We start from the raw sequence: 20,888 nt of genomic DNA, 5'->3' as shown, positions 1-20,888 counted from the left end.
AGAAACTGCCATGGCAACTGAGCAATCACAATGCTGGTGAGTCAGCAGCCAGCAGCACTGGATCAGAGACACCACCAGAAAGAAGTTTGGGCCCCACTGAAGGTTCAGGTATAGTCAGCTTTTTTTGCCAATAAAATATTTCCAAATTAAAATATGCACTCTTAAAAAGCAAAATAGTATTATGCGTGTAACAGACACCAGTATTTATAAACATAACTTTTATATGTACTGAAGAAACAAAAGTACAGGTGACTCATTGGATTGGAATATTTGCTTTACTGCCAAGCTCTGCAACTGATTCTGAAATCTCTGAGGTGTGCCTGGAGTTTTTCTCATTCTTGTCCTGATTTGAATCTTCTTCCCCTAATTCTACCCTCCTTATACTATTATTAATTTCACTCCTTGAATTCTCCTTTGTTGCATTGTATCCCATTGGACTAGATGCCTTTCCACTCCCAAACACTCTCCTTTCCCTGGATCACCTAAGACCAAGGTTCCTGATCTCTTGCTTCTTCTCCACCATTTCCATGTTTCTATGACAGACTGGCAGCTCCTTGACAGCAGGGACTGCACCTTTTCCTTTCCTAAAACGGGGTGAGGTGCCTAGAAAATTGGAGGTGCTTAATCCATGTTAACTGACTAACAGGCCTGTGCCTGACACTAGGCCCCAGATTCGACCTCAATTCCTGTATCCTGGTCTTTGTCTTATTTGGCAAATGCAGGTTCTGGCCTCAGCCCTGTCAGCCCTTTTACTCTCTTTCACCTTTTCTCCTATTTGAGTGAACTTTGTCTGGTTCTCACCCTGATGGGACCAGACCAGGTCCATACTGAAGATTGCAGAGACTTCTTTTAAGGCTCCTGAAGCATCTTATCCTATGGGACACCAGGAAATTTCTACTTCCCACTTCAACAAACTGAGAGTGGCTGTCAAATTCAACACATCTGCATAACAATTCTCCAAGAAGGGGCCAAAGTTGAGCCTTGGAGATCAAAGAAGGGACACAGGTAGATGAGTTATGTAAAGCATACATTTCAAACAATTCTAAGTGAGGCAACAGTCTTTACTAGTACTTAGATGCTGTTGAATGGAAAGAGAGAAAATAATAAAACTAGGCTGCCTGGGTACACTACAAACTTAGGGTATGTATTTTCAGAGTGGACCTCACAGTGGCAAGGGTATCCTTTGACATTAAGGTAACTGACTCCCTTGGGGTAGCCAGGTGGTGCACGGGATAGAGTACTGGTCAGGAAAACTCAAGTTCAAACCCAGCCTCGGACCCTTACTAGCTTTGGAACCCTGGGCAAGTGACTTAGGGCTCTTGGCTTTGATTTCCTCATCTGTGAAAGGAGGCAGAAAAGCAAATGGGAAAATAGTTCAGGTCAGCACCTTAAATGCTGAATTTTAAGTCTACTTCACCTTAAGGGTGGATCTGTCCTGAGCTGGTCGAACATCCCAATTATCCTGCTGGGATCTGACTTGAAATGAGCCCCATTCTAATTCAAACTAGGAGAATGTGCTCATCAGACTGCCTGCATTTTGTAAACAACCCCCACCCTCAAACTAAGCTCCGTAGCCGGGGAATCCCTTGCTCCCTGGAAATCTCCAGCTCGCCTCTGCCTGGTTCTCCCCCTCCCAGCTCCTAAAGTCCTGAATCTTTCCTCCAATAAGAAATCAGGTGGAGGGTGATGGGGGAGGAGGAGCCCTCAGAGATGACCAGCCTGGTGGGGGGTGGTCCAGGTGGAACAGGAGCTCTGGGGTGGAGTTTGGAGGCCTGGGGAGAGTCTAGGGTGGAAGAGGGGTCATCCCAGTGGACACGGCTGCCCAGGTGATGGAGGGCAGGACTTGGGGAGGAGAGGGAGAAAGGGTCCTGAGTGCCAGACCCTGGGTGGGATTGGAGAAAAGGGGGCGTCAGAGGCTGGGAGGAGCCTCCCAGAGTGGGCTGGCTGAAAACCGGAACTTGTGCTGAGATCTCTCTGCCTTCTACCCTAGGTCTGGACCTCCCTCAGCCTTCTTTCCTCAGATCCCGGATCACGGTGTCTTCTCTTGGACCCGAGATCTCTGCCTTGTGGAGGCCATCTCTGTGGGTGCAGGTGCCAGGTAGGTGTGAGCCAGCCCCTCACAGACCTGCGGGCTGTTCATCCCATTGGGTCTCATCCTCCCCCTCTGACCCTGTGCTGAGTCTAGCTCCAGGTCCCCCTGGACCAGTCCTCTCCCCCCAGCCTGGTCCCTGGACAAGCTTCTCTTTTGCCGACTCCCGACCACTTCTTTAGAGTCTGGGGCTACCCCCTCAACCCCCGGATTTAAGACTCTGTCACCTTCTCACAGAATTCACACCTCACCGTCAGGGACCCAGGAATCCTGCCTTGAGTGAAATAAAAGGGGAAGGCTTGAGTGAACCTGGAAACGCCCGCGTGAAGGCCTGGATCTGCCTCCAAGAACTGGGCCCCTCAGGCCATTTTTCATTCAGACACAAGGCTGATTGTGTTGCCAGTACTAGAGGGTGAAATTGTTTTTTAATCTGCCCCTTTGGTTGGGTTAAAATTGACTTTTATAGAGAAAAAGAAAGGACAGTGGGAAGATTTGGGATGGGCTTGAGGGGTGGCAGGCTGCCTGTGGTGATCCTGAGGTGAAGGAGAAGGGGCCTGGGATGATTCCAGGGTAACCCACTAAGAAGGGTTGCTCTGGGTGGGGGCCACAAATACAGGATATTTGAGAGGATTGTTCAGTGTCTAGGTGGGGGTGGGGGAAAGGTCAGGAGCTGGACTGCTCTTTTGTGCTCATGTCCTGGACCCAGTCAGAGGGAAATCTCTGATTCCGTAGCCATTGAGGCTCTGACTGCTCTTGTTCCACGTGGGATCCCAAGTACCTTCTGCCCCTTGTTATCTGAATAAGAATGGGGGAAAGGAAGGGGAAAGAATAGTAGTAGGACAAGGTGGGACTATCTTTGTCCTACCTGACCCTACTTCTAGGCTTCAGGATCCTTCTCTCTCCCCAGCTGTCTGTAGAAGACCAAAGCCTGGCCCAAGCTGAGAGTGTGGAGCCAGAAGGAATGGCTCTTGGCAGCTGCAGACCCCCACCCCAGGTGAGTGCACTCTCTCTACAGACTTGACCCCCACAGAGGACATTTCTGTAGACAAAGATGATTGTCTGTAAGGCTGGCAGTCCCCTCCCTGTGGATTGTTCCTTTACAAAAATAGGCAGGAAATTGAAAACCGTACTAACACCACCATCCTGTTCTGTGTCTTTTGAATTAATCCATGGCATACTGGCATCAAAATCACTAACTATCCCTCACCCCCAATTGTTCCCTTCCTAAGACCTCTTCACTCCTTCCTCTCTGTTCTGTAGGGATCTTGTCTTTGCTCCTGTGTGCATGGCTACCACCCCTACCCATGTGTCCCTAGAACTGCCCCACCCTCCACCCCCTTTGCCTCTTTGGCCAAGCTCTCCCTGGCAGACCTGGAGGACAGGATGCTCTGCTTACTCTCCATGGTCTGATGTGCACAAATGGTTCATCTGTCTGGTGCACACTGTCTTGTAGCTGGGCATCATGAAGGATATACTGAGGGGCCAGTGAGGGGTGACAGGAGTAAATACCATGAGGAGGGGCTGAGGTGTTCCTGGCCTCCTGCATGCTCTGGTCCTGTGTTTCTGGAAAATCTGGCAGAGTCAAGTAGACCGGTTAAGTTGTCTTTTGGGTCACATTCCCATGATCAAAGGCCCTTCCCCAAGCTGTGTGGACCAGGGCAAAGAAAAGAATACCTTCTTTAGCTATTACTTTATTTGCGTTTATGAAAGGCCTGGTACTTCTTTTGTCAGAGAAGATATAAGAAGGGACTGAGTTTGGGGAACTATTTAAAATTCTGGGAGTTTTCTTTTATACTGGGAAAAAAGGAGGTCCTAAAGGAGACACTCAGTTCTTATCAAAGAGGCGTAGGGCTCAAAGGCAAAGACCCAGTGGAGTGTCTTCCTTTGTCCCCCAAATCTACTTTTGACCATCTTCACAACAACCCTATAGTGTAGTTGCTCTTCTTACCTTTTTTTCACAGGAAACTGAGGCCAACAGATTCAATGAGTTATCAACCAGGGTCACATAAGTCAGTGTCTGAGATAGCATTTGAACTCAGATCTGCATGATCTTCTCCACTTCCATAGCTCCATCCACAATGTATTTGTGTGCCCACCTTCTCACAACTCTTGCATCATTGACTGGTGCTATTGTCAGTTTTGTCGAGTGTGAGATCAGTTCTCTGTGGTATGGTTTACTTTTCTTAGTATTTTGGGACATTTTTTCATATGGGTAGGAATTCTTGGCAGTTGTTACTGATAACATTTTGTTCAGATCCTTTAACCATTTATCTATTGGGGAATGGCTATTGGTTGTTTTTCAGTTGTTTGAGTCTTGTCTAAATCTTTTTGACACATTGGAGTTTTCTTGGCAGAGATACTGGAGTGTTTCTCCATTTTTTTCTCCAGCACATTTTACATAGGAGGAACTGAGAAAACAGGGGGAAGTGACTTGCCCAGGGTCACATTGCTAGTAAGTGTCTGAGGCTAAATTTGAATTCAGATCCTCCTGTCTCTAGGTCTGGTACTCTGTCTACTGTGTCACCCAGCTGCCACTGGCTATTAGTCTTTTTTAAAACAATACTTCCTTTTCCCTCAATTACATGTAAAAACATTTTTATTCCAAAATTCTGAGGTCACAGTTCTCTACCTGCTTCCTTCTTCTTACCCCTCCTCCATGTGGTAAGTAATCAGAAATAGGTTCTACATATGCAGTCATGTAAAGCATTTTCATATTAGTTCATGGGAAAAAAATTGTGCTGAAAAGAAAGCAAGTGAAAACTAGTGTGCTTAGGTCTATATTCTGAATCAATTCTTTCTATGGAGGAGGGAGAGCATTTTTCATCATGAATCCTTTCAGATTGTCTTAGGTTATTATATAGCTGAGAAGAGCTAAGTTGTTCACTGCTATTCATCATACAACATTGCTATTACTTTCTGCTAAGTTCCTTCTGCATGAGTTCATTTCAGCATTTCTAGGTTTTTCTGAAATCCTGCTTGTCATGTTCTGTAACACAGTAGTATTCCACTGCAGTCATATACTACAACTTGTAAAGGCAATCAGTGGGCATCTCCTCAATCTCCCGTACTTTGCCCCCACAGAAAGAGTCTGAGTAGGTCCTTTTGTATCTTTTGAAAAAAACCTTTTGTGGATAGCAGCTTCATATTGTTATTCCTGGATCAAAGGCATCCCTATTTTTGTACCCCTTTTATAGTGTAATTCCAAATATAGTTTAGTAAAATTTCAAATACTCTAATGCTCTTAATTGCCCTAATCGTCCTAAAGGTCTTCAGAGTTACAGGCATCATCTTCCAATGTAGGAATATAAACATTTTAACCTTATTGAATCTCTTTTGTTTGCTCTGTTACCTTTTGATGTTTCTCTTGGGTCTTGTATTTCAAGACCCAAGTTTTATTGAGGTCTGGTCTTTTCATTAGGAATGCTTGAATGTCCTCTATTTATTGAATGAACATTTTTTTCCCCTGAAGGATTATATTCAGTTTTTCTGGGTATATGATTCTCTGTCACCATCCTAGCTCCTTTGTCTTGGTGAATATTCTATTCCACACCTTCCGATTATTTTTAATGTATAAGTTCTTCACCTGTGAGTTAGCTTGACTGTAGTTCCCTGACATATGAATTACTTCTTTCTGGCTGATTGTACTCTTTTTTTCCTTGAACTGGGAGCACTGGAGTTTAATATTCCTGGCAGTTTAAATTTTAGATCTCTTTTAGGAGATGGTTGGTGGATTCTTTCAATTTGTATTTTACCCTCTTAGTGTATCAGGTCTGTACCAAGAAAACGTCAAATGTGGCCATGGAGGGTGAGATAAGACTGAAGCAACTGAACAGTAATAAAACATCCATTTGGAATGTATTGTAGAGTACTGTATGAGGTGCGGGTCTATTCCTAATTTCCTTCCTGACAGCTTTCTGCTTTTCTCAGCAGTGGTTTTTTTTTAGCCAAATATGGATTTTTTCCTTAATCAGGCTTTTGTCCACTTTACCAAACATGGAGTTACTGAGTTCTAATGATTCTGAGTCTCCCTTGTTTAATCTGTTCCATTCATTTCTCCCTCCCTCTCTCTCTCTCTCACTCCCTCTCTCCCCCAGTACTACACAGTGTTGATGACCAATGCTGTTTACTATAGTTCGATGTCTCTTCCTCCCCTATTCTTACTTGTTTCCATCATCCCCCATGATATTATTGTAGTTCTTTTATTTTTTCCAAATGAATTTTGTTATTTTCTTCTGCTGTGAAACGTGACCTCCACAGTTTTGTTGTTGTTATTATTGATGTTATTCTGCTGTGTCCCAGTCCTTGTGACCCCATTTGCGGTTTTCTTCGCAGTGATGTTGGAGTGGTTTTTACTTCTCCAATTCATATTTCCGATGAGGGAACTGAGCCAAACAGAATGAAAAGCCCTGGCCAGGATCACGTAGCTAGTAAGACACTGAAGCTGAATTTGAACTCTTTTTCCTGACTCCAGTTCCAACATTCTATCCACACCGCCCTCAGTTGTCCCCATCATTTCATTACTATAGAATTAAATGTATAAATATTGTTGTTAAGTCTCCATTTGGTTTGACACTTTTGTTGTCTTTGAGGCAATTTCCATTCTTATTTTATTACAGAATGAAAGGCTATATTGATAGTTTCTGCCTTTTTACACGTTTGTAATATCTTCCTGCCCTAGTCCACAGTTACTTTTTGCAAAAATTCCATGGGTGCATGGATAAGGGAAGAATTTATGACCAAACAAGTTCTAGAGAATAATACAACTGTACAATCCATAATTCACAGAAAATTTAATTAAATTAAATCCAAATAAAATTAAAAAATTTTAGCACAAAGGAAGTCAATACTATGAAAATTATAAGGAAAGGAGAGAATTGGGGAATTTTTTTCAGTAAGTATCTCTGATAAAGGCTTCATTTCATGAATAATAGAGAACTGATTCTAATTTGTAAAAATATACTTCATTCTCCAACTGATAAATAATTAAAGGATATGAACAGGCAGTTTTGGGAATATTCAATGAAACCTATCTATGCTCACGAAAAAAACCTTCTAAACTTGTATTAGACACGTGCTATGTTAAAACAACTCTGAGGCACCAACTCATACTTACCAGATCAGCTAATATGATAAACATGGAAAATGATGGAGGTTGAAGAGATGTAGAAAAACTGGGACCCTAATGTTCTGTTGATGGAGTTATGAATTGGTCCAACTATTGTGGAGAGCAGTTTGGAACTGTGCCTAAAGAATTAAGAAAGTGTGCATAATCTTTGATCCAATAAATACCATACCACTGTTATGTTTATAGCCCAAAGCCATCAGAATAATGAGGAAAGGACCTGTTTGTACAAAAATGTTTTCAGTAGCTCTTTTTTGCATTGCTTAGGAGTGGGAAAGTGAAGAGATGCCCATCAGTTTGAGAATGGCTAAACAATCTCTAGTATGTGATTGTAATGGGATAGTATTATGCTATAAGAAATGACCAGGAGGATGATTTCAGAAAAACCTAGAAAGACTTACTTGAACTGATGCAACATGAAGTGAACAGAATGAGGAGAACATTGTATACAGTAACAGCAGTGTGTGTGGTTCAGTGAAGAACTGTGAGTGACTTAGCTCTTCTCAGCAATACAGTGATCCAAGAAAATGCCCAAAGGACTAATGGCAAAGTCTGTCTCCAGAGAAAGGACTGATACTGTTTGCCATACAGACTGGAGCATGCTATTTTTCACCTTTTTTCTTACATTCTTTTTCTATTTTTTCCAAGTCTTTTTGTACAAAATTACTAATACAGAAATGTTTTACATGATTGCATATGTATAACTTATATCTTATTGCTTATTATCTAAATTAGGGGGGGGAAGGAATAGAGGGAAAGAGAGACAGAATTTGGAACTCTAAAATTTTAAATACAACAAATATTAAAAACATAACATGTAGTAGAGGGAAATAATATTTCAGAAAATGTAGAAAAAGAAAATACAGATTGTCCACCATTCAGCATGGAGCCATCCACTGACTGCAGCAAGTGGAGAAATTGTGAATCATCTTTGAATCCCATTTAAATTGTCTTAGGGAGAATCTGAAGGTCTCCTGCCATAGTACTGAACTCTGAGATCCTTTCTCCAGTTAGATTGCCAGTCCTTCACATTCTACAACAGGGAGCACAACTCTGATGGACTGGCCATGTTGTTCAAATGCCAAAAGGATGTTTCCCTAAAGGACTGTTTCATGGAGAACACATGCAAAGAAGGCACTCAGTGTGGTCAGAAGACATAGTACAAGGCCATATTTCCAAGGTCTTTCTGAAGAATTTTGAAATCAGTGGTGAGACATGGGAGACTGTGAAAGGACCACCCAGCATAGGTTATGAACATCAAAGAACATGCATGCTGTGCTATGCTAGCAAAGCAGAATTGCAGTATTTCAAAAGAATAGTGAGATGTGCAAATTGAGAGGCATCTCCACCCCAAATGTTCCTGTGGACTATTTGTTCCCAACCTATGGTAGAGCCTTCTGGCCTCTATTAGTCTGATCATCCATGGTCAGACACATTGTACTTGAACCCTTACATAGTGATGCAGTTTTGGTCTGCTGTGAACACAAAGAACAACAAAAATGAAGAACTATAAAACTAAATACTTTAATAAGGAAATAATAACTTATTGACAAATGAAAGCTATCATAAATAAAAGGCATAAGATGTTTTAGCCATGACGGATTATAAAAAGGACAGCCCCAGACACACTGTAATAACAGAGAATTCTCCTTCACTTGGCTGGAAAGTCTCATCTCCTTCACTTCAGTCTCGATTGTAATTAGTATATCTTATGAATCCTTTTCATCTTTTATCTAGAGAAGACTTTATTCCAGGCTCTCAGGAAATTAACCAGATTTTTTTCTTTCTCTTCCCTCTCTTTTCTATAGCAAACATTCTCTGCCTGACACCCCAGAATATATTCTACTTGCCAACTTCTCACAAACCTGACAGAATATTGTTGATAAAATATTATTTTTATCAGTTCTGATAAGGAAGACATTTCACTTTTCTCCCCTCCTTTGGTGTTTCTATCTCACAGAAAAAAGACACATGAAATACTTTTCTCAAGTTTTCATTGAGCTCAATGACTATGGTTTTGAATGTTGATTCTCACTGAACTAGGATAAGACTTTTAGTTCAGTCCCCTTTTTGTGCTTCAGTTTCCTCTTCTCACTTGGTGAGGTTAGACTGCCTGAATTCTGGAGTCTTTTTCAGGTCTAAATCTTGTGGCTCTTGATGCTTTAGGAGCTGGTGACATTTCAGGATGTGTCTGTGGACTTCACCCCAGAGGAATGGGACCTCTTAGACCATCCTCAGAAGAAGTTTTGCAAGGCAGTCATGCTGGAGAATGCCCACAACCTACTCTCCTTGGGTAAGGACATTTTCCCTGGCCACTCTGAGTCTGCTACCAAAAGCAATATCTTCATTTTCCAGTGTGCTGACTTTGGAGCATTTATCTATTACTAGAAAGGGAAATGTGCTGGTCTCCAGTGTCCAAGAGAGAGGGTCCTTCTGCTCCCTGGTTTTCCTCTAGAAGGTCAGTACATGGTATGAAGATAACATGTATGTTCTGTTGTTGCTACTGCAGCTGTCTCATGGCAATTCTAGGTAGCCTGAGGTAGGTCAGTGTTGAAGTATCTCAGATGTAGAACTAATCCTATGGATTATTTAACCCACCCTCTCCCTGGATATTAATTTTGTCTGCCAAGTACCTGAGAAGTGCTCAGCCTGCTTTTCTCTGTAACCTCTTCCTCTTTGGGATGGGCCAAGTATTTAGGATATCCTTCTTTCTGAGAAGCATCACTTTGTAACTCTCAGTTTCTGATTGTGTCAAGTGTCACAAATTTGTCCTTAATCTTTCTTTCATTTGCCTCCACTATGTTGTACAGATGGTGGGAAAGGACAGAGGGAAATAATCCTTCCCATTCACCTGCTGTTCATCAACTGTTGTGTTATGTCCTTACTTTACAATATAATGTTATTAGCTGATACTATTATCCCCAAATGGCATTTAAGAAAACTGAAGCAAACACAGGTTAAGTGTCTTTTCCAGACACACAGTTAAAAACTGTCTGAGGGGGGATTTAATCTTTGGCATTTCTTAGTCTATTCCCAGACCTTGCCCTACTTCACTACCAGTCACCTCTAATTTCTAGATAATGAAATTCTGCAATGAGTGCCTCCTTTGAGGAAGGTGCACCATGATCAAATTTTCTGATTCTCCATTGGCTCCATGATCTTCTCCCCCACCTTTCCCCAAAGTTCTTAAAAATGAATGCTATGGAAATCATGTTTAAACACTTTTGGCCACCATCTTTTCCTCCTTGATTGCATGCCCCTGTCAATGGCAGGAATCAGAGACTGGCCAAGTGTTAAAATTTGAGTACCTAAGGTTCATTCAGTTCCCCAAAAGGAGAATCTCACCAGAAGAGCAATGACTCACTGAATGTACAGTAACCAGGTTTTTATAGGTTTCATGGGGTGAGGAGTTGAGGAGGAGGCAGATCCAGAGCTGATCCATCAAGCTCTAATCTGCTGGAGCTCAATGCTGATCTGGCATATCCTTTTTTGGTTACTTGCATTACAACCATTAATGGAAGAATAAGCCAGAGGTTTGCGAACATGAAGGAGCAATTCTCAAAATGGAGTGGCTTTGTATGTACTCTGTTTTCCTGAAAGAGAACTAAATTCTAAGTATGTCTCCATGTTCATTCCTTTTTCCACATTATCAGGGCTTCCAGTTCCCAGAGAATATTTGGTTTCTTATTTGGAGGAAAGGGAGGTGCCAATGATGCTGGAACAAGAAGGCCTGAGGACCTGCTGTCCAGGTGAGTGAGGAAAAAGCAGGCACATGAGAGCTGTGTCTCTTGGTGTTGTAGCAAAGCAAGTGTTAGATGTGGGGGCAGGAACACCTGAATTGGGATTCTTTTTCAGAGACTTTTAGCAGTGAGTCTGTGCACAAGTCACTGAACCCCACTGATTTTCAGTTGACTCTTCTGTAAAATTAGGAAGTTAGACACCGTGCAATTAAGCTATCCCCTACTGATAAATCTATGATCCTAAAAAAAATGCATTGTTTAGAATTTGGGGGCATGGAACTTCCCTGAAAGTGCAAAAGGGGGTTAGGCTTTTAAATATGGTTTCTTTCTTAGGCATTGTTCTCATCAGTGAAGACTTAGAAAGTTGCTGCTAAGTTCCATACCCGCTCTTAATCAACATAAAGAGATGCAAGGAACATTCCTTGCTTTAGTGGTGTTCTCAGACTGGGTGGGCAGATGACATGCTAACAACCATGTAGAAATCTATTATGGACAAGACAGATTGGATCTCATTGAGAGAGGAAATGTACTACAGTGAAGGAGAACTGGAAAGCCTATTGTGGAAGGTGGGCCCTAGCTGGGGCTTCAGGGATGGCATTCCATGTCTGGACATGGCTTGGAAAGCCAAAACATTTGGAAGGCAGAGTGTCCCCTTCACAAAATAAAAGTGAGGCTCATACCAGTGGATTATAGCAAGTTTGGTGGGGATGTGAAGGGAAAGAAAATTTAGAAGAATAAGGGAGGGGTATGTAAAGAGAGAGGGTAGGTGATTAATAGCCTTAGAAGAGATTTTGTATTTGATCCTTTTCCTAGGGAGCCCCAGGAGATTGTTGAGGATATGGTGATATGGTCAGTCAAGAACTTTAGGAAGATGATCTTTGTAAGGGAGTGGTGGAATGACTGGAGTGGAGGGAGACTTGGAGCACCTGGAACAAGTATCAGGTTCTTGAAATAGCTCTGTTGTGTGGTGTTCAGGACCTGAAGCAAGACAATAGAAGTGTTGGGAGAGAAGGGGGTGTTATGGGAGAAATGTTATCTGGGTGGAATCAGAGGACATAGGAGCAGATTGACTATGTGAGACAGAAGTGTTTGTGAAACTCCATGAAGAAGGCATGATACCTCATTTATGAATGTGCTCTAATGGGAGGATTCCTTGGACAGCATTAGGAAAGTAGGAAGATGGGAGGGCCGGAAGAAAGAGAATAAGTTTGTTTTGGACAACAATGATATTAGTGTCGCTAATAGAGTGAGAGAAAAAAAGAAGGGTGATTGATTGTGAAAAGCTGTAGAGAAGGAAAGAAAGATGAGGATGAAGAAGTGACCAGTGGATTTCACAACGTGGATGTTCTTGGTAATTGTGGAGAGAGGAATTTCAGTTGAACAATGAAACTGGGCGCTAGACTGCTGAGAATAGAGAAGAGCTTTGGTGACTCCACTTGTAAGTGGGCACTTCCAGCTGTTTAGCCAAGAAATAGAAGAAAGATCATGGAAACATATCTCTTGGATTGAATGGATCAAGTGATCATGTTTTGAGCATTAGCAAGAAATGGTTTCTGGCAGTAGGGAAATAGTCATTAGTGTGGGAGAGACTGGAAAGTAGTGATTAAAAGGAATGCTGGAGGGGCATCATACTGAGGAAGATGATGTCCTGGAATGGGATGATTTATTCATGGAAAGGAGTTTGCTTTAGCTAGCAGGGGGATCATTTCATCTGACAGTGACGTCAAAGAGAAAAAGTCACTTCATGGATGGAAAATGAGGAGGATAAGATAGCTCTTGATAAGCATCCAGTTTTTTCAAAGAAAAAATAGAAAGCACATTTCTTCACTGAGAAGGTGATTAGTGGGGTGGACAGTGGGAGCAGGTAATCAGGGACATTTGGGAAAGAATTAAAAGAATTGGGAAAGATGCTGTGGTGAAGGAGATAGGGAGTCAGGTTGTGGTTTTCAGTCTTTCCAGTCATTTCTGTTTCACTATGACCTCTTTTGGGGTTTTCTTGGCTAAGATGCTGGAGTGATTTCCCATTTGTGTTTCAGGCTCATTTTATAGACAAGGAAATCAAGGGCAAGAGCCCTAAGTGACTTGGGAAGGGTTGCAAAGCTAGTAAGTGTGTCTGAGGCTGGATTTGAACATCAGTCTCCCTAATCAGTAGCTACTGCACCACTTAACTACCGAAAGGGACTCAAAGGATACCCTTGGCACCATGAGGTCCACCCTGAATTTAAATACCCTAAAATTGTAGTTGACTGAGGCAGCAGGTTTTATGATTTTCTCTTTCCATTCAGTAGCATCTAAGTACAAGCAAAGGTTGTTGCCTCATTTAGAATTAATCCAAGGATATGCTTTACCTAAATTATCAACTTGTGTCCCTCCCTTGATCTCTAAGGCCCAGTCTTTGGCCCCTTCTTGGAGAATTGTTGGCCACATTCATTGAACTGACAGTCACTCTGAGTTTGGCCAAGTGCTAATTAGAAATTCCTAGGTGTCCCTTAGTATGGGATGCTTCAGGAGCCTAAAAAGAGTTTCTGCAGTGTTCTCTCTGGGCTTGCTCAGGTCCCATCAGGTTTAGAAGCAGACAAAGTTCACACAAAAAGGAGATAAAATGAAAGAGTGAGAAACAGGTCTGCATTTTCCAAGTAAGGCAGAGAACAGAATGTAGGGATTGAGGCAGAAGCTGGGGCCTGGTATCAACCATGGGTCCTGTCAGTGAACAAGTATGGATTAAACACCTTCAGTTTTCTAGGCAACTCACCAAGTTTTAGGAAGGGAAAAGGCAGTCCCTGAGGTCAAGGAGCTGTCAGTCTGCCAGAGGAACATGGAAATGGTGGAGAAGAAACAGCAGATCAGGAACCTTGGTCTTAACTAATCCAGGGAAAGGAGAGTGTTTGGGAGTGTAAAGACATCTAGTTCATTGGGATACCGTGGAATAAAGGGGAACTCAAGGAGTGAATATAAAAATAGATTAAGGAGAGTAGAATTAGGGGAAAAAAACTTAAAAATCAAGACAAGAATGAGAACAAATCCAGGTCCACCTCAGAGATATTGCAGAATCAGTTCCAGAGCTCTGCAGTAAAGCATATATTGCAATCAAGTCAGTCACTTTAATTTTTGGTTTTTCAGTGCATATGAAATTTATGTTTATAAATACTGTTTTCTATGACATGCACAATACTATTTTGTTTTTTCAAAGTACATATTTTAATTAACAATATTTTGTTGGTAATAAAACTACCTATGCCTGAGCCTTCAGTGAGTCCTAATCTTTCTGGTGGGGTCTCTGGTCCAGTGTTGCTGGCTTGACTCATCAGAGTTGTGATTGCTCAAGGTTGGCAGTTGCCATGGCAGTTTCTTAAAATAAGGAAACAGTTAAGTTTGCCACCTCCATTGACTGACTCTTCTTTTCCCTGGAGTTTAAAGTACGCTCGTGATTTGGCCTAATTTCAATATTTCTGTGTCTCAGGTAATAGGAAGACCCAAAGAGAGGGAGAAAAAAGTCAAGCATGCAAAAAGAAAACATTTTTTCTTAAAAAAAAAATTTGAACAAAAGTGCCATGGAAAAGGGCCATCAAGTTCTGTGGACAGAACATGCCCAATTGCAGGGTGGGTGATCTAATGATATCTGCAGGGACACTTTTCTGGTAACTCAGCCATTCAGAGTTCATGGCCTGACTTGAGGTTGTAGCATGAATGCTGGGTCTGCCAGTTTCACAGGTGTTTCTGAGGATCCAATGTGATTGTCTGTGAAGGTCTTTCCAAGTCAAGTTATTCTGCAGATCTGAAGTAGTGGCATTTTCAAACATTTTGATTGTGTCAATTTAACTTGGAATACTTTTATCTTTACCTGAAGAAGTGTCATATAGATCAGTTTACTTTCTTCCAGTGGAGGGAAGTGTTTATAATTGTGTGTGTGTGTACCTGTGTCTCTGTAAATATGTTTCACGATTTGTTTTTTTGCAGAAGGAATGATTGGACCTGGAAAGAGAGAGACTACTGAAAAGCTAAGTATTTCTGTGGAAGAAGCACAGCAAGAAAACCTCATGAGTGCTGGTCACTGTGACTTCATTAGGAGCCAAATCTGTGCTGCATTTCAGAAAGTTCACCCTGGAGATAAACTTTATGGTTGTCATCACTGTGGGAAAAGCATGAGCCAACAGTCCTCCCCGATTTACTGTCAAAAAATTCATACTGGAGAGAACCCACATGATCTTCATGAATGTGATGTACATTTTAGTGAACTCTCCTCCTTCCGTATTCATCACATGATTGATAGTGAGAGGCAGTCTCCTGAATGCAGTCAGTGTGGAAAGGATGGGAGCTGCACCTGTAGTCTTGCTGTACATCAGAGCATGGAGACTAGAGAGGAACTTTATAAATATGATAAACATGGAAAGGCATTGCTACAGAGCTCCAATCTTACTCAACATCAGAAAATCCACAATGGTGCGAAACCTTATGAATGTAATCCTTGTGGAAATGCATTCAGATTTAAAGGCCATGTTACTCTACATCAGGAAACCCATATGGAGAAAGTTTATGAATGTAATCAATGTGGAAAGGCATTCACAAGCGGCTCCAATCTTGCTGCACATCAGAGAATCCACACTGGAGAGAAACCTTATCAATGTAATCAATGTGGAAAGGCTTTCAGAGACAGCTCAAATCTTGCTGTACATCAGAGAATCCACACTGCAGCGAGAGCTTATGAATGTAATCAGTGTGGAAAGGCTTTCAGACAAAACTATCTACTTGTTTCACATCAGAGAATCCACAATAGAAAGAAACTTTTTGAATGTAGTGAGTGTGCAAAAGCTTTCCGTTCTAGCTCCAGTCTTGATGTACATCAGAGAATCCACAATGGTGAGAAGCCACATAAATGTAATCAATGTGGAAAGGCTTTCAGACTAAACTCCCTACTTGCTGCACATCAGAGAATTCACACTGGGGAAAAACCGTATGAGTGTAATCATTGTGGAAAGACTTACAGATCTAGCTCCAGTCTTGCAGCCCATCAGAGAATCCACACTGGAGAGAAACCTCATGAATGCAATGAATGTGGAAAGACTTTCAGATACAGCTGCCATCTTATCCTACATCAGAGAATCCACACTGGAGAGAAACCTCATGAATGCAATGAATGTGGAAAGGCCTTCAGACAAAACTTCCAACTTACTGTACATCAGAGAATCCACACCGGAGAGAAACCTCATGAATGCAATGAATGTGGAAAGGCTTTCAGAAGGAGGTCCAAACTTATTCTGCATCAGAGAATCCACACTGGAGAGAAACCTTATCAATGTAATCAATGTGGAAAGGCTTTCAGGGACAGCTCAAATCTTGCTGTACATCAGAGTATCCACACTGGAAAGAAACCCTATGAATGTGATCAATGTGGAAAGGCTTTCAGACTAAAAGATCTACTTGATGTACATCAGAGAATCCACAATGGTGAGAAGCCACATAAATGTAATCAATGTGGAAAGGCTTTCAGTTCTAGCTCCAGTCTTGGTGCACATCAGAGTATCCACGCTGGAAAGAAACCTTATGAATGTAATCAATGTGGAAAAGCTTTCAGTAGGAGGTCCAAACTTATTGTGCATGAGAGAATCCACACTGGAGAGAAACCATATGAATGTAATCAATGTGGAAAGGCTTTCAGAAGAAAGTACCATCTTGCTGTACACCAGAGAATCCACACTGGAGAGACACCTTATCAATGTAATCAATGTGGAAAGGCTTTCAGACAAAACTACCAACTTACTGTACATCAGAGAGTCCACACTGGAGAGAAACCATATGAATGTAATCAATGTGGAAAGGCTTTCAGAGAAAACTACCAACTTACTGTACATCAGAGAATCCACACTGGAGAGAAACCTTATCAATGTAATCAATGTGGAAAGGCTTTCAGACTAAACTCTGTGCTTCGTGCACATCAGACAATCCACACTGGAAAAAAACCCTATGAATGTGATCAATGTGGAAAGGCTTTCAGAGAAAACTACCAACTTACTGTACATCAGAGTATCCACACTGGAAAGAAACTTTTTGAATGTAATGAGTGTGCAAAAGCTTTCCGTTCTAGCTCCAGTCTTGATGTACATCAGAGAATCCACAATGGTGAGAAGCCACATAAATGTAATCAATGTGGAAAGGCTTTCAGACTAAACTCCCTACTTGCTGCACATCAGAAAATTCACACTGGGGAAAAATCATATGAGTGTAATCAATGTGGAAAGGTTTTCAGTTCTAGCCCCAGTCTTGCTGTGCATCGGAGAATCCACACTGGAGAGAAACCTCATGAATGCAATGAATGTGGAAAGACTTTCAGATACAGCTGCCATCTTATCCTACATCAGAGAATCCACACTGGAGAGAAACCATATGAATGTGATCAATGTGGAAAGGCTTTCAGACTAAACTGTCTACTTGGTGCACATCAGAGAATCCACACTGGAGAGAAACCTTATAAATGTAATGAATGTGGAAAGACTTTCAGAGAGAGCACCAAACTTAGTCTACATCAGAGAATCCACACTGATGTGAAACCTTATCAATGTAATCAGTGTGGAAAAGGTTTCAGACGAAACTCCCACCTTACTTTACACCAGAGAATCCACACTGGAGAGAAACCTTATGAATGTAATCAATGTGGAAAGGCTTTCAGTTCTAGCTCCAGTCTTGCTGCACATCAGAGTATCCACACTGGAAAGAAACCCTGAATGTGATCAGTGTGGAAAGGCTCTCAGAACCAGACTTCCTACTTGCTGCACATAATAGAATTCACACTGGATAGATATATAATATGATTGATGCTTTTATATACATTCTCACCTTATTATACAAATCTGATGAAAGCAAATTTGAGGAGACATCGTTTCTAGGTAATTATTTAATTATGGCTTGTTTATAATTTATAAAACAATGGTCATTTAGCTATCTCTTACCAACCAAATAGGAATCATGGAGCCCTCTCAAAACTTATATTCCCTTAGCTAAGTGGGAGTTACCTATAGGCATAAATCAATGCTGATTAATTAAATTTTAATGAGAATGAGTATTATGAGATTTGGGCTTATTCTAATGAGGGATGAGGGGGAGGGGCCTGAATCTTGACTCAGTTTTGGACAAAGAGACTTATTTCTAGCCTGATCACCATTACTTAGTGCAGTGTGGACCAGAGGGTTCCAATTCCCCTCAGAACTGTTTCACTAAAACACAATGGGCCAGAATTCACCTATAATAAAATCCTTTTACATTTTGGTCAGATCTAAATTTTCCCAGGTCTTGCCAAAGGTTTCATCTGATCATCAGCCCTGCCCTTCAAAGACTGACTGAATCACCTACACTGGCCGATTTCTGAATGAGGAGATGGGGGAAAAAAGCTTTGTCCTAATTGAATACTTGTTTATTTCTATGGGAGAAACATTCTTTTCTCTCACATGAGAGAATCCATTCTAGAAGACATGTAATTTGTCAATCAATATGAAAAGTGTTCAAGCTAAAGTCATTATTGATGTTATTCTGATATTTCCTATCAGAATTCACATGGGATAGAAAGTATTTCCATAATGAATGTGGAAAGACATTCTACAAGCACTACAGAGCTTGTAGACATCAGAAGTTTCACCTTATGATCTAGCCCTGTCTGGACTCTGGAAAGGTCTGCAACCAGAGATCATCTCTTCCTTTACATCAAGGATTGCTAGTGGAGAAAAGACTTATGAATGTGTTCAATGAGGACCAGCCTTTTCCTGGAAGAGGCAGGTCAGTAGACTGCACAATATTCACAATGCAAGGAAGTCTTATAAAAGCAATAATGGTAGGATGGTGATCATCTGATGATTTTTTGTGTATTCCAATGTGTACGTTGAAGAAATCTTGCTGGACATAAAATATATGGATCTAATTAATGAGTAATGTTTTCTCCCTGTAGCACAGACCTCACTAGATATAGTATATTTCATATAGTGCATGAAGCCCAAAAAAGAGATTGAATTTATCTCAGCAACCCCAAGGTTTCTCATGTCTTCCCTAACATGTGTTATGGCATCCTAGGGTGAAACCTGTCACTGGCTTCCTCACTTAACTGTACTCTCCCACTGTAGTGAGACACCTTTCCTGTTTACCTTTCAAGCTGTCCTAGACAGGTAATGTGGTTCACTGCTCCAAAATTCGTTCTGAGTCCTTATTTCAAGGTTGTTTTCAAGAGAATCTGGAGGTGCCAAGCAAGTGAGTGCCTGACCTTGTCCATAGAAGTCCCCATGCCCATATATTCAGGAAATACTCCCATGATAGCTCAAATTTTCTTGCAAAGGTCTCTTGTCTTTCCCATTCAGTTGTTTTCTTCTATTTCTTTGCAATGCCCAGTTAAGAAAACCTTATCTCTCCTTGCTATTCTCATAAATTATGAATTCATTTGGGGAAATCTCCCCTTTGCTTTCCCCTTCTTTCCTCAGCTATTTGCAAGGCCTCGTCAGACAGACATTTTGTTTTGTTGCTCTTTTACTTTGAAATGTATTTAGTTGTTGCCTCCTGTGCAATATTAAGAATCACTGCCAGTGGCTCTTCAGGCACTCTGTCTACCACATCTAATCCCCTAAATGTGTGCATCACTTCCAGTTCCTATCCATAAGCCATGCTATTTTGATCATATCTTTAGGGTCTAATGGTTTTCCCTGATTTCTTAAATTTGAGTCTGAATTTTGCTGTAAGAAATTTAGGATCTGAGCCTCAGTCAGCTCCAGATCATGTTTGGACTGATTGTATAGAATGTCACCCTCCCACATCTTTTCCCTATAAGAATATTTTGGAGTTATTGCTTTCATAAAACTGAGCAACTTTGGCCTCTTTGGAGGCAGTGGTTGGAAGACAGAATTGTTACTGTGATATTAAAATGTTTTCCTTGGATTTCAGCCGTACTTACGTATACATTGGAAAAATCTTGCTGGAGATAAAACTTAGCGATCTAATTAACAAGGTTAAGTCTCTTGCCCAAGATCTAATTAGATTTTGCAGTTTAAGAGACTTCATTAAACATCCAAAATTACTTACTGTGATGAATTCCCTAAAAATACAGCTGTTTCTAGTGAAATCCTGATGTTTGTCATTATTCTTCCATAATAATCCTTTGAATTCATATGCTATGATTTCATTTGCCATTCTCCAGTTGATGGGTACTCAGGTTGTTCTTTGCTGGAACAAAATGTTCTCTTATAAATATTTTGTTAAAAGACAACAGTCCATCTAGAGTGTTAAAATCGTATCTGGACAAATGCTTTCTATGTAAGGTGATAATTTGGAAAATATATTCAATGAAATTGATGTCATTTTAGTGTCACCAAGTCTTTTTTTAAGGTATTCTTGCCAAAACAGTGAAATTTGTTTTAAATCTGTAATGTAACTTTTGTTATGCTTCAAAATTTTATTGTAGCTTTGGGAAATATTTGATAAGTAATATTAACTTTAAAAATCATACCTAGCGTGTGATGCCCTTGTATTCTTAGGAAATCAGCTTCTCTTTTGATCCAGATGCTGTGATATGATGAATTAAACTGCTGGAGAATGTGATTACAATGTTCACAAACTGCTAAGTATTTAATTGAATATATTTTAAAAGATAAAGTAATAACTTAGCTTTTGGGAAAAGCAGAGAAGACAGAGATTCTCCTTTTCTGGGGAGTTTTTTGGGGCCTGACCGAATGCTTTAGGTTACAAGATGTTATCAGCCCTGGGACAGAAGTTGCTTAAAGTAGAGGTTTTCTAATTCTAAAGTAGTGAAGTGTTTTACTGAGTAATTAAGTTGTTAACTGGTCAAGAAAGGTTTGGGGAGGGGGATCTTGCTAGTTTGTTTATAATATCCAAGTTTTATGAGAATTTGGCAACTGATTGTGAAAATTATGAAATTTCCCCCTAGAGTAATATGTATGACAGTTCCTAC

General features: G+C 41.0%; 1 protein-coding gene across 1 annotated transcript; it reads left to right on the top strand.

The window, feature by feature from the left end:
• Window positions 1–2,559: 2,559 nt before the first annotated feature.
• LOC140521605 (uncharacterized) lies at window positions 2,560–20,534 on the top strand. Its single transcript, XM_072636832.1, is given in 6 exon segments — window positions 2,560–2,627; window positions 2,997–3,083; window positions 9,378–9,504; window positions 10,865–10,960; window positions 14,909–17,666; window positions 17,668–20,534. Coding segments are annotated over 5 exon segments (3,072 nt in total). The 5' UTR covers window positions 2,560–2,627; window positions 2,997–3,050; the 3' UTR covers window positions 17,726–20,534.
• The last annotated feature ends 354 nt before the right edge of the window (window positions 20,535–20,888 follow it).

This window comes from Notamacropus eugenii, chromosome 1 (genome assembly GCF_028372415.1).
Source record: "Notamacropus eugenii isolate mMacEug1 chromosome 1, mMacEug1.pri_v2, whole genome shotgun sequence".
Lineage (NCBI taxonomy): Eukaryota > Metazoa > Chordata > Mammalia > Diprotodontia > Macropodidae > Notamacropus > Notamacropus eugenii.
The sequence above is the reverse complement of the archived record's forward strand: the minus strand, read 5'-3'. Positions and strand labels throughout refer to the sequence as shown.